The sequence below is a fragment of the Caenorhabditis briggsae genome, assembly GCF_000004555.2.
Source record: "Caenorhabditis briggsae complete genome, chrI, whole genome shotgun sequence".
Taxonomy (NCBI): domain Eukaryota; kingdom Metazoa; phylum Nematoda; class Chromadorea; order Rhabditida; family Rhabditidae; genus Caenorhabditis; species Caenorhabditis briggsae.
The window spans coordinates 12,055,831-12,068,690 of NC_013489.2; the positions used below are offsets into that span (position 1 = coordinate 12,055,831).

The window sequence follows — 12,860 nt, forward strand, 5'->3', positions numbered from 1 at the left end:
TTTTTACCGCCGTTCTCTTTTTGCCGAAAAACGCCACCTTACTTTTTGAGCTTGTTTTGATTCTTGTGTTTCCGTAAAACCTGTTTTTAAAGGGCAACCTCTTATTGGAGAGCCGCCTCTGTGATAGAAGGGTCCACCGGAAGCACCTTGGAACAAAAGAAGCGCTCTTCTAATACAGGTTTTGTGGTATCAAATGAAAAGGTAGGGCTGTGAACGGTTTTGGGATCCGTAAAACTGTCAAAACCGTAACAATGGCAAAATCTATTATTTCTGACAAGCGAAACCTACTCAAAAATTTCCAATTTCCACAATTTCAGAATTGTTGAATCTTGGAATCTCTGAACTTCAAAATTTCAGATCGTAAACCATTAATTGTACGAATTGCTGAAATTCGAAATCTCACATTCTCAAAAGTCTCTAAAATTTTTTTTGGAATTTTCAAAATCTGGCAATAAGATTTTATTGTTGTCTAGAAAAAATACTTTTTTTCTCTGGGTTCTGTTTGCCCAATTCCTTTAAAACTGTTTCGAAAATTTTCAGATTCAGTTTCTCGAAAAAATTCCTTCCTGACATCTCTGGTGTTTCCTCTAGTAAGACACTATCCTATACTTCCCTTTTGAGCTCAATTATCCCGGTTTCTGTGAGAGATATCAAAAAAAAGTCAGTTAATGGAGTATTTCTGATATTAAGGTAAACATTTTATCAGTTGACAAAATTTTGATATCTCTCACAGGAAGCGAGATATTTAAGCTGAAAGTGTGCAAGCGCCGACCGAGCAATTTCAAATTTAATTATCTTGGTTCCCATAAGAGATATCAAAAATTTGTCAACTAATAAAATGTTTTTCATAATATTACCTACATTTTATCAGTTGACTACTTTTTGACGTCTTTCCCAGGAATTGAGATAATTGAGCTCAAAGTGAACGTATACATAAGATGGGCTTCTATTAGAGAAAATACAGTAGTCCTATTTCTTCGGAATTTTTCGGACTTTGAAATTCTGCTCCTTTCTACTGATCATTCTCATTTTTAACCCCTTTTTTCCTCCCAAATTCCCTCCATTTCCCAGGTGATTGGTCTCTCTGAATGACCTCTCTCTATGTCTCCATACATTCTGATTTACAACACTTCATTTCTTCGATTTTCTCTTCTATTTGACCTGCAGTGGAGATGATGACGATTTCTCAATATCCTTATCAAGATGTATCTCTGATTGTTATTCATGTTCCCTCTCCTTCTTCTTTTCTTGAGATCATAGGTAAATAGAAAATTCCTTTCTTTTTCTAGGATTCCTTTTTCTCTTTTTCCTACTATTTGAAATTTAGAAATTCTGAAATTCGGAAATGTTGAAATTCTACAGCTTTGAGATTCTGAAATTCTGAGACTTTGAAATCCTGAGATTCTGACATTCCGAAATTCTGCAGTTCTGAAATTCTGAAATTCTTCGGGATTCTGGGATTTTGGAGTTCCGAACTTCTGAGATTCTGAAATTCTGAAGCTTTGGAATTCTGAAATTCTGAGATTCTGGGATTCTGAGATTCCGAAATTCTGAAATTCTAAAATCCTGAGATTCTGAAATCCTGAGAAATTGAAATTCTGACATCTGGAATTCAAAAATTCTGAATTTCGAGTTCCTAGTCCTACCACCTGACCGTTCAACTATTTATTCATTTTTATTCTAGTAGATCAAAAAATTTCCATAAGTAGGATTACTGTATTTTTTGAATTTTTACTTTAAAAAAACTGTTGTCATGTGAATTATATTGATTTTCGGCAGTTTGTTTGATTTTTGGATTATTAGGTTCCTCGAAAAATTTCTAGGTCAACAAAATTTTTTTTTTTGGGAAAAATTGTGAATTTTTGATTTTTCTAGACCGTGAAATTGAAAATTTGACTCAATTTTTTAATTAAAAAAATTAATTTACTAAAAATAAAATTTAGAAAAAAAAAAAAAAAAAAAGTTATTTTGCTAATTTCCAAAAATGTTTAGATTTTTGAAAAATAATTTTCGCAGAGTTTTTCGAAAAATTAGGGGTAATTTCTTTCGATTTTTTCATTTTTAAACAATTTTCTGCTGAACTGATAACACTTTTTATCGATTTTTTTAAATATAAAAATTTATATTTTAATGTTATTTTTGGCATTTTTTACCTGACAAACAATAGGTGACACACAACCTACAAACCAGTTTCGAAATAGGATTATTTTACTATTTTTTCAAATTTTAGTCTCCCCAACGACACGTTCTCAATTAAAAAAAATCGATTTTTAGAATTTTTTTTGTCTGAAATGTTCAGAATTTTTAATTTAATTAGTTTGTTTTTCAACTTTACTAACATCAATACTCATTATGCGTCCGTTTCGATATTGTACATTTTTTTCAAATTTTTTCAAATTTTTTCAAATTTTTTATATTCCCGCCAAATCTTCTAAATTCAAATTTTCAGATCAAAATAGGCGGCACATGATCTGCGGTGCGATCGTCACCGTCTTGGTGACGTGGCACGTTTGTCTGACTACTGGAAATGAGGATTTTATGTAGGTAAAATGTTTTGGAGGGAATTCAAATTTTTAGCTGTTTTCAGACCTGTACAAAATATTACTGAAGGCAGTGGACAGGAGGAAATGGTGAGGGATTACTGTAGAAAATTGGAAAAATTTAAGAATTCAAGAATTCAAAAACGCAACAATTCAACAATTTTTCTTTTCAAAAATTCGGAATTCGAAAGTTCAATTATTCAACATTCAAAATTTTAAAAATTCAAAAAGTCAAAAATTCGAAAATGTAAAATTTAAACAATCTTAGTATTCTAAAATTCTGAAATTCAGGAATTCCTAGAAATCCAAAAATTCAAAAATTCAAAATTTCTAAAATTCTGAATGAATTTTTTCAGACAATTTGGTCGAACGATCTGCCACCGCTATCGTCGGAAATCGATTTTCTACGGTCCACAACACAGAAAACAGTGACAAAACGAGCGACGAAAACTTTTGTGAGTTGAAAAAAAAAAGAAGTTTTTGTGTTTTATGTGCTGAAATTGGCTGAAAAATGCTGAAAAAATTTTATCGAAAAAATTTTTTTGAGCTCAAAAAATCATGAAAAAGTTTCAAAAAAAAAAAAAGAAAAATATTGATTTTTAAACATATTTTTTCAGTACAATGGAATTCTGGACCGCCCGTTTTTCTCAGTGTTCTCCTACTCAAAACCCATCATTCCGCCCACTGCAATCATTCCACTCAACCGCCCATTGCAACGTGGCAACAGTATCCCACAGCTACAGTACATCGCTTTATGGTTTGTCTTTTTTTTTGACAAGTGCGCTCTACTGAGAATCCAATTTTTGCAGGGCGCCACGCGGCCAACCACCTCACTGGGGCGCGATTTTCCAGAATGTTCTAGGAAAATTGGATGGAAGTTTTATAAAAGATCGAAGGATATACAATTTGTCATCCACCGAAATGCAGAATACGCCTGTCCGACTGGTACAGTATGTCGGAAATGAGCAGGAGAATAATTTCAAGTAAATTTTTGAAGAAATTCAAATTTGGCGCCAATTTCGAAAATTCAGATTCGCCTGGACAAAAGCGATCGATGTTGACATGGCTACAGTAGTCTCGGAACACGACTACACACAAAAATGTAGTCCCCGAATGGCGCCGGCCGTGTTACAGGTGGGCGTGGCCTAGAAAATTGCTCAAGTTAGGCCGCCATATGTTTTTAGGACCAAGGATACGAGTTTCTCGGCGAGGCGGATATTGATAATCGAATAATGTATTATGTGGATCACAATATTGTAAATTCGGTGTCTGGGGTAAGTTTTTTGTCCTTGGTGGCCTAGAAAAATCTAGGTCGTGTTAAAAATTTCAATTTTAAGCCTAAAAACAAGAAAAAAATTGTCCAAAATTTGAAATTTCATAGAAAATTCAAAAGAAAAATTTGATGGCCTAGAAAGTGGAAAAACTAGGCCACAAGAAAAATTTTCGAAATTCTCTCAAAAATTTGTCAAAAAATGTTGATGGCCTAGAAAATGCAAAAAATACTAGGCCATCTAAAAATACTGACGTTTTTTGTGAAATTTTCAAATTTCCCAAAAAAATTTTGAAAAAAATGAGCAAAAATTCAAAATTTAAAAAAATTATGAAAAAAAAATGTATTTTAATTTGAAAAAAATTTTTTGGAAAAATTTCAAATTTTCGAAGAAAGACGTTTTTTTTCAAAAAAATCTAACTCCCGCTTTTTTCAGAGTCTCTTCACGAACAGCGTCTATTTGCTCACAAAACAACAGTGTCAATGCTCATGCCCATCTACTAGCTACTAGAAAATTCTTTTTTTTTCAGTTTTTTTGCGCTTTTTTCTTATCTGTGATATGATTATTCTGAATATATTTCTATTATATGTGCATATTGATTTTATTGATTTTTTAAATCTAAATTTTGTAAAAATCGATTTTACGGGTAGAATTTCGATGAGTTGTGATATACTTTTTCCCCCATTTTCTGTGATATTTTGTGATTTTTTTGTTGAAATTCTGTGGAAAAATATGGCAAAAAAACGAATTTATTATTTTCGAACTGACCCGATTTGGCGACTCTGTTGAATGAAGATTTTTCGATATTCCTGAAGCGTTTTCTCGTTTTCGGCAGCGATTTTTCGAAAATCGAATGGAATGAAATTTTGGTTGAATTTGACGAAATCTTCGAGAAATTTCCGAGGATTCTTTTCCAGCATCATTTCGCTGAAATCCATGGGGGAGCCGAGGCGATAGTTGAGCTGAAAAATCAGAAATTCGAAAATTTTTTTTCGAACATTTTAAATTTTTTCCATATTTTTGCTGAAATTTTTGTCGAAATATTGATTTTTTCTTTTTTTCCGGAAATTTCCCAATTTTTTTTCAAAAAATTTAGAAATAAAAAATTTTTTGTCGAAATTTTGAAGTTTTTTACAATTTTTTTCCGATAATTTTAAATTTTTACTGAAGTTTTTTCCATATTTTTTGTAAAAATTTGATTCTTTCCGGAAATTTTGCCATTTTTTTTAATCAAAAATTTGAAAATTTTCCCAAATTTTTTTTCAAAAGTTTCGAAATTTTTTCTATTTTTTCGCTGAATTTTGAAAATTTTATGACTTTTTTGTAATTTTTGTTTTCGAAATGCTTTATTTTTTTTGCCGAATTTTTTTCCGGAAATTCGAAATTTTTACAATTTTTTTCTGAAAATTTGTGTTTTTTTTTTGCCCAACTCACATATAAAACATGAATAAAAGATAGTGTTCTGTAGATCAAATACACGAAAATGGCCAAATAAACAATTCGAAGGAATTTCCACTTTTTCTTCCGACCAAATTGTGTCATAACTGGAAGAATAAATTCCATTGACTCTTGAGAATTAAAATCTTAACTATTTGGCGGGAATTTGAATTTCTGAAGTTTCTAAGGGAAATTGAGTATTTTTCAAGGATTTTAGTCGACTTTACGCTTTAAAAAAAAATTAAAATTTCGTGAATTTAAAAGCTAGTGGAATGCAAATGCGCTCTAGTGAGAATTTATACAATTTCGAAGACTAAAATCATTATTTTAGTGCGCTTTTCAAAACACAAAATAAAACTAAATGTTCAAAAAATAGGCTGATTTTCGTCAGATTCGCTAGGGATAAAAAGGGATAAACCGGTGAAAAAACACGGAAATTTTTGAAAATTGCCGCCCGAAAAAGATCACGAACGAAATTTAAAAAAATGAATCGAGAGGTAGTTTTCGGACAGGTGTCATTATAGTTTGATCGCTGTGGAACAACAGAGAGACGGCAATTATACGGAAAATTGGATTTTTTTTTTGGTAGATTTCTGGCGGTTTTGACGGAAAATTCAGGTAAGAATAAAAATTTTAGCACTGAAGAACCTATTTTCAGCGGTTTTGAGCTGAAAGTTCGAACTGCAAGCTTTTTTTTGTTCAGCGGAGCGTGGTTTAGCGGCACTTTCTTTTCAATTTTCAGCGATTTTCGATGATATTTTTTGTAATTTTTCAGAGAAAATTTCGGCAAAAATTTATAAAAAATTCAAAAACTTCGAAATTTCTAAAAAAAAACAGAATTTCGGCACTAATTCTGGGAAAGTTCCAAAATTTCAACAAAAAGTTCCGAAAATAATTTTAAAATTTCTGCAAAAAAGGGAAAAAGTTTCGAAAATTTCGACAAGAAACTTGAAATTTCGGCAAAAAATTGTGAAATTCGACAAAAAATTCGTGAAAAAAATTCAAGATTTCGACAAAAAATTGAAATTTCGAAAAAGTTTCAAAAATGCACCAAATTTTTTCGTTTTAAAAATTTGGCAACCGCGCTCTGCCGAACAAAAATTTTGCAGTTTGAATTTCTATGTTTTTAGTTCAAAAATCGATATACAGTATTCATTTGCATAACTGTATTCAGAAGGGCGCGTTCAAAGGCACAGTTTGCCCGCCGAGAACAAGATGTTTACAAAACAAGAAGCAGCGAGGAATAGTATGGAAAAGTGAGAGGCGCAGAGAAAAAGAAAAGAAAATACAGTTTTTCGCTCGCTCACCGGTTGCACACGGTGCTTGCGTATCAGTTGACATTATCGGGGAGGTGGACAATCAAAAAGGAGAGAGCGTGGGAAATGAAGAGACGCAGAGGTTTTCCGACCTTTTTTGGAGAGAAGAGAGGGGGGGGGGGGCATTTGAATATGAATTTGGTTCGCTTTTTTGGGAAAAAAAGAGAAGTATGTCAAAATTTTGAAATATGGAAGGTGCTAAGCAGCGTTCAAAAAAACTGAAGAATGGGAAAAATGATGAAAAAATTTGAAAAAATCTAAATTTTCGAACTTTTGAATTTCTGAATTTGAATTTTCAAGTTTCTAGAATTTTGAATTTACGAATTTCAAAAATTTGATGTTTCGGGACTTCTGAAATGTTGAATTTTTAATTTTTGAATTGTGGAACTTTGAAATTTCCGACGATCTGAATTTCTGAATTCCAAAAGTTCTAAAATTATGAATTTCCGATTATCATAATTTTTTCCGAAAATCAATCTGTTAATACAGTAATACAAAATAAAGATAATCTGAAAAATCTTCTTAAAATTTGAGATCTTAACCCTATAATTCAGAAAGAAAGAAATCTGAAAAATCTAGAAAAAACTGAAAAAAAAACTGAAAAAAATGGAGAAATGGGAAGTAGACTGCCTCCCCAAAAAGACATAAAAATTGATGAAAAAAAATACACTTTACATTTACCAATTGGGTTTGACTTGACATTTATAAATCACATTGATTTATGTGTCAAGTCAAACTTTTTTATATTGCGATCGAAAACTTTTTTTGAGAATTCGAAAACAAATCCTAGACTTTGCGTAATTGGAAAAGTTTGGAAAGAACAGGGGAAAAAATGTGGATTTCTTAAGATTATGAGAATTTCCAATTTTTAGGATTTTCCATTTTCTGAAAATTTTTAGAATTGTCCCAAAATTTCAGAAAATTTTGAAATTCTGAACTTTTTACATTCAGAAATATGGAGGTTATGGGGGGTATTTTGAAATTTTTTTATTTTGAGAGATTGAGTTTTAAATTTTTCAAGGACTTCTGAAATTCGGATACCATGATTTTATTAAATCCTGAATTTCTAAATATCCGAGATTCAGAATTTCTGAATTTTTGAATTTCTGAACTTCGAAATTTCTGTATTCCTGAATTTGTGAAATTGCGAATTTCCAAATTCCCGAAGTTGTATTTTTTCAAATATCAAAAGAAAATTAGGGATTTTTGGTAATCTGGAATTTCTGAGTTAGTAGATTTTGAATTTTTAAAATTGAATAAATCTGGAATTTTCAAAAACAAGAGTCTCCAGGTTTTTTTCTGAAATCTTGAATTTCAGACCGATTTCAAAATTTTTTCCGGAGTTTTCGATTTTTTCTATTATTGACTTTTGAACTGCTGAAATTTAATATTTTTCAATTTTGGACTTCAGAATTTCAGAATTCCTGAATAAGGCTTCCATTTCGGTCGATCGAAAATCGCCGACCGCCGACCGACCACCGACCCAGCCGACCGACAGCCGACCGAGCTGACCGATCGGTCGGCGCGCCGGGTCGGTGGTCGGTCGGTTGGCTAAATTTCCCGGCCGAATGGAAGCTTTATTCCTGAAGTTTTCTGATCTTCGGAATTTCCGATTTTCGGAATATCAGAGATTCCGAAGGAAGTTCTGAAATTCTGAATTTCTGAACTTTTGAATCACGAAATTTCAGAATTTCGTATCTTCTGAACTTTGGACTTCTGGAATTTGAGAGATTCGCTGTTTCAGTTTCTCCAAAGGTCAGAATATTCTGAAACCTCAAACATTGATAAGCATAGGTTCTGAAAATGCAAGAATTCGAAAATCAAAGTTGAAGTTTTTAAATTTTCGAATTTCAGAATTTTTGCATTTCAAGATTTTATGGTTTCAGAATTCTCAGAATTTCCGGATTTCCGAAAATCAAGCTTAAAAATTTTCCCAATTCGAGAATGTTGAAAAATTGTATCGAAAATCCGAGAACCTATTTAAATTGAAGAATTAATTTGAAATTTCGGAAACATTCAAAACCTTTAAATCTCTAAATTTGAAAAAATTGCTTTCGAAAAAAAAATTTCAGATCCATCCAACTCCAGAATTTTGTAAAATCTTAAAGGTGGGGGGACATGAAAAAAATAATGTTCTCGAAATTTCGTTCAAAGATGCCCCTCGAGGAGTTGAACTTGTGAGGGCGATGATTGAGGGTGCGGCGCCGCTACCGACTGAGCCACGCGGGCAAAGAGAAAGCGCACGCCCGATTGCATACATAAAGGCGAGGACGACAGCTGTACGCAGAGTGACATTAAGCGTTGTACACCGTCACGGTAGAATGCATACTCTAGCTACAAAAAAACTACGAAAAATCTCCTGTCCCCCCACCTTTAAAAGCTGATAGGCATAGATTCTGAAAATACAAGAGTTCGACAATCCAAGCTTTGGAAACATTCTGAAACTTTGAACTTGTAAAGTTGAAAAAAATCGTAGAATTAGACAAATTAAATTTTCAACATCAAGTTTAGTTTTATAATTTTACCAACTTTTTCTTTCTTTTTTCCTCTTCTAACCCACTTGAAAAAATCTAATCATTTTTCTCACATTCTCTGCGTCTTTCCTGATTTTTTTTCTCTATAAATCACTCCCATGAAAGTACATAACAGTATATTCTCTCTCATCTTTTCCCCGTCTTTTCCTCAAGAATTCTGCAAAAATTTGCCCAATAAAATTTCCCTTAATTTCTCTCTCTCTCTTTTTGCCTTTTTGTCCTTTTCTCATGTTCCTCTTCCCCATGTGATAAACTGATAATTACCTTGATTTTATCATTGTGAGAATCTCTTGAGAATTTTCACAGCACTTCCGGTCAATTTTATTGGTTTTTTACACTAAACAACTACTTTTTTTCAGTGATTTGTATTTTATTATATTGAAACACCTTTAAAAATACAGAACTTGTGAATAATTTGAAACTTTTGAATTTTAGAAGCTTGAAGATCGGAGGTTTAGGAAAAAACGAAAACTACAGTAACCTCGAAATATTCAGAATTTGAAATGTCTGAAAAAAATCTCGGAGTTCAGAGAGCTATTTTTTAAGAATTCCAGAATCTTATAATCTCAGAATTTCAGAATTTCAGAATCTCAGAATTTCAGATTCTCGCATTTCCAGATTCTCAGAATTTCAGAATTTCAGAATTTCAGGATGTCAAAGCCTCAGAATCTCAGAATCTCAGGATCTCCAAATCTCAGAATTTCAGAATTTCAGAATTTCAGAATTTCAGAATTTCAGAATCTCAGAATCTCCAAATCTCAGAATCTCAGAATCTCAGAATCTCAGAATCTCAGAATCTCAGAATTTCAGAATTTCAGAATTTCAGAATTTCAGAATCTCAGGATCTCCAAATCTCAGAATCTCAGGATCTCAGAATCTCAGGATCTCCAAATCTCAGAATCTCAGAATCTCAGAATTTCAGAATTTCAAAATTTCAGAATCTCAGGATCTCCAAATCGCAGAATCTCAGAATCTCAGAATCTCAGAATCTCAGAATCTCAGAATCTCAGAATCTCAGAATTACAGATTCTCAAATTCTCAGATTCTCAGGCTCTCAGATTCTCAGAATCTCAGAATCTCAGAATCTCAGAATCTCAGAATCTCAAGATCTTCAAATCTCAGAATCTCAATTTCTGAATTTCTGAATTTCTGAATTTCTGAATTTCTGAATTTCTGAATTTCTGAATTTCTGAATTTCTGAATTTCTGAATTTCTGAATTTCTGAATTTCTGAATTTCTGAATTTCTGAATTTCTGAATTTCTGAATTTCTGAATTTCTGAATTTCTGAATTTCTGAATTTCTGAATTTCTGAATTTCTGAATTTCTGAATTTCTGAATTATTGAATTTCTGAATTTCTGAATTTCTGAATTTCTGAATTTCTGAATTTCTGAATTTCAGATCTTCGGAATTTCAGAATCTCAGAATTTCAGAATCTCAGAATTTCAGATTCTCGCATTTCCAGATTCTCAGAATTTCAGAATTTCAGAATTTCAGAATTTCAGAATTTCAGAATTTCAGGATGTCAAAGCCTCAGAATCTCAGAATCTCAGAATCTCAGAATCTCAGAATTTAAGAATCTCAGAATTTCAGATTCTCAAATTCTCAGAATTTCAGAATTTCGGAATCTCAGAATCTCAGAATCTCAGAATCTCAGAATCTCAGGATCTCCAAATCTCAGAATCTCAGAATTTCAGAATTTCAGAATTTTGGAATTTCAGAATCTCAGAATCTCAAAATCTCAGAATCTCAGAATTGTCATGTCGTTAGAAGGAACTCCCTTAAAATTTTGGACTTTTTGATACCCATTTTACTTTGTCCTACTTTTATAAATTTGAGATTCTAAAAACTCAGAAGACGTCAGAAATTTCAGAAATCAAAAATTTGGAAACTAGGGCAATGTGGGCGTCAAAATGTCGGAAATTTCAAGGAAATTCGTTCTAACAGCATGAAAAATTCGAAATCTGTTTTTTTAAAATTCAAATCTTCCAGATTCTGGCTTAAAATGTGCGAATTTTTTGTCAATTTTTTGTTGAAAAATTAAAAGTTTCCATATTTTTCCACATTAGAACATTTCTTTTTTCTTCTTCCCTCAATTGAAAATTCATATCTCCAGAGTCTCAAAAACCTTCAAAAAACACACAAAAAAGAAAAAAGTCGCATGTTTTTTGTTCGAAAAACGAGAGATTTAGAGAAGTCAGAGACAAATAAACAAGAGTAGAAATTGCGCACTATTTGGAGGAAAAATAAGGGGGAGGAGGAATGTTCTGGTTAAGAGATCAAAGATTGGAAAAATAAGGCAGACATCTTTGGTCTACTATTTGATTCTACTATTTTTCTTTTTTTTTTTCTTTTTTCATTGGTTTTATTTCAGTTGACCAGATGAGACAGCTCTATTTTTTTTTGAATTTTGTTAACCTTTTTTTTGAATTTTTGAATTTTCGAAATTTTAAAATAATGAGAATCTGAAATTCTTAAATTCTAGGATTCTAAAATTCTGAAAATCTGTGATTCTGGAGTTTTCTTACAAATATTCAAAACTTTTTGATATCTCAGAAATTTCGAAACTTTAAATTTTGGAAGATCCGGTCATTTTGGATTTTTTGGATTCTTAATTTTTTTTTAGATTTTTCAGATTTTCATTTTTCCGAGATTCTGAGAGTTTGAGATTTTGAGATTCTGATAATCTGAGATTCTGAGATTCTGAGATTCTGAGATTCTGAGATTCTGAGATTCTGAGATTTTGAGATTTTGAGATTCTGATAATCTGATATTCTGAGATTCTGAGATTCTGAGATTCTGAGATTCTGAGATTCTGAGATTCTGAGATTTTGAGATTTTGAGATTTTGAGATTCTGATAATCTGAGATTCTGAGATTTTGAGGTTCTGAGATTTTGAGATTTTGAGATTTTGAGATTCTGATAATCTGAGATTCTGAGATTCTGAGATTTTGAGATTTTGGTAATCTGATATTCTGAGATTCTGACATTTTGAGATTTGGAGATTCTGAGATTCTGAGATTTTGAGATTCTGAGATTCTGAGATTCTAAAATTCCTAAATTCTGAGATTCAGAAGTTCAGAAACTTTGAAATTCTGAAAATCTAAAATTCGGAAACTTTGAATTTCTGAAATTCCGAATTTCAGAAATTCAGAAATGTATGTCTGTATGTCCAGATGTCCTCTTTCATATTCCTTGTTTACTATTTTGTTTACTACGTCCCCTTTCAGTTTTTCTAATTCTCTCATCCCTCTTTTCTTCACGGGGGCGTTTTGAATTGATTTGTAAGTCACCTGGACAGAAAGTTAGCATCAAAAAGAAGAATGAGCAATCAGGAAACGACAGCTGACCCCTTCTCTCCGTCAGGTCCCTTCGGTTTACTAGAGGAAAAATCCGTCATTTCGAAAACCGGAAAACACTAAATTTCACTTTTTTATCTTCAATTTTTTGTTGCCTTTTTCTCTGGTTTTTTTAGACTCTTGAATTCTGAAATTTACAATTTGCATACTTGTAAAATTCCGGGCCGGGCCTGAGGAAAATATCAAGGCCCGGGCCCGGCCCGGAAGGCCCGGTAGCAAAAATTTATGTCATTTTGAACCGAATTTTGAGCTCTCAATACAATTTTCTATATTTTTTGTGCTTTTTGGATTGTTTGTCTGTTTGATCAAAAAATATCAGAAAAAACTCGAAAAAATTTTTTTGATCGAAAAAAATTACATAAGGGTCCCCCCTTATGTGTTTTTTGAAATTTTCAAAACTTGTG

At 32.1% G+C, this 12,860-nt stretch overlaps 2 protein-coding genes across 2 annotated transcripts; one reads left to right on the plus strand and one right to left on the minus strand.

Moving 5' to 3' along the window:
• Nucleotides 1–1,175: 1,175 nt before the first annotated feature.
• On the plus strand, nucleotides 1,176–5,540 carry CBG20336 (the record flags this gene model as incomplete). The annotated part of the gene is made up of 9 exons (XM_045241319.1): nucleotides 1,176–1,260; nucleotides 2,450–2,540; nucleotides 2,588–2,630; nucleotides 2,897–2,995; nucleotides 3,158–3,297; nucleotides 3,350–3,523; nucleotides 3,572–3,674; nucleotides 3,725–3,814; nucleotides 5,538–5,540. 9 exons carry the CDS (start codon nucleotides 1,176–1,178, stop codon nucleotides 5,538–5,540), a joined length of 828 nt encoding a protein of 275 aa, XP_045097013.1.
• A 6,188-nt stretch (nucleotides 5,541–11,728) lies between these two features.
• Nucleotides 11,729–12,497, minus strand: CBG20337 (the record flags this gene model as incomplete). Its single annotated transcript, XM_002646458.1, has 2 exons — nucleotides 11,729–11,984; nucleotides 12,448–12,497. 2 exons carry the CDS (start codon nucleotides 12,495–12,497, stop codon nucleotides 11,729–11,731), a joined length of 306 nt encoding a protein of 101 aa, XP_002646504.1.
• Between the last annotated feature and the right edge of the window lie 363 nt (nucleotides 12,498–12,860).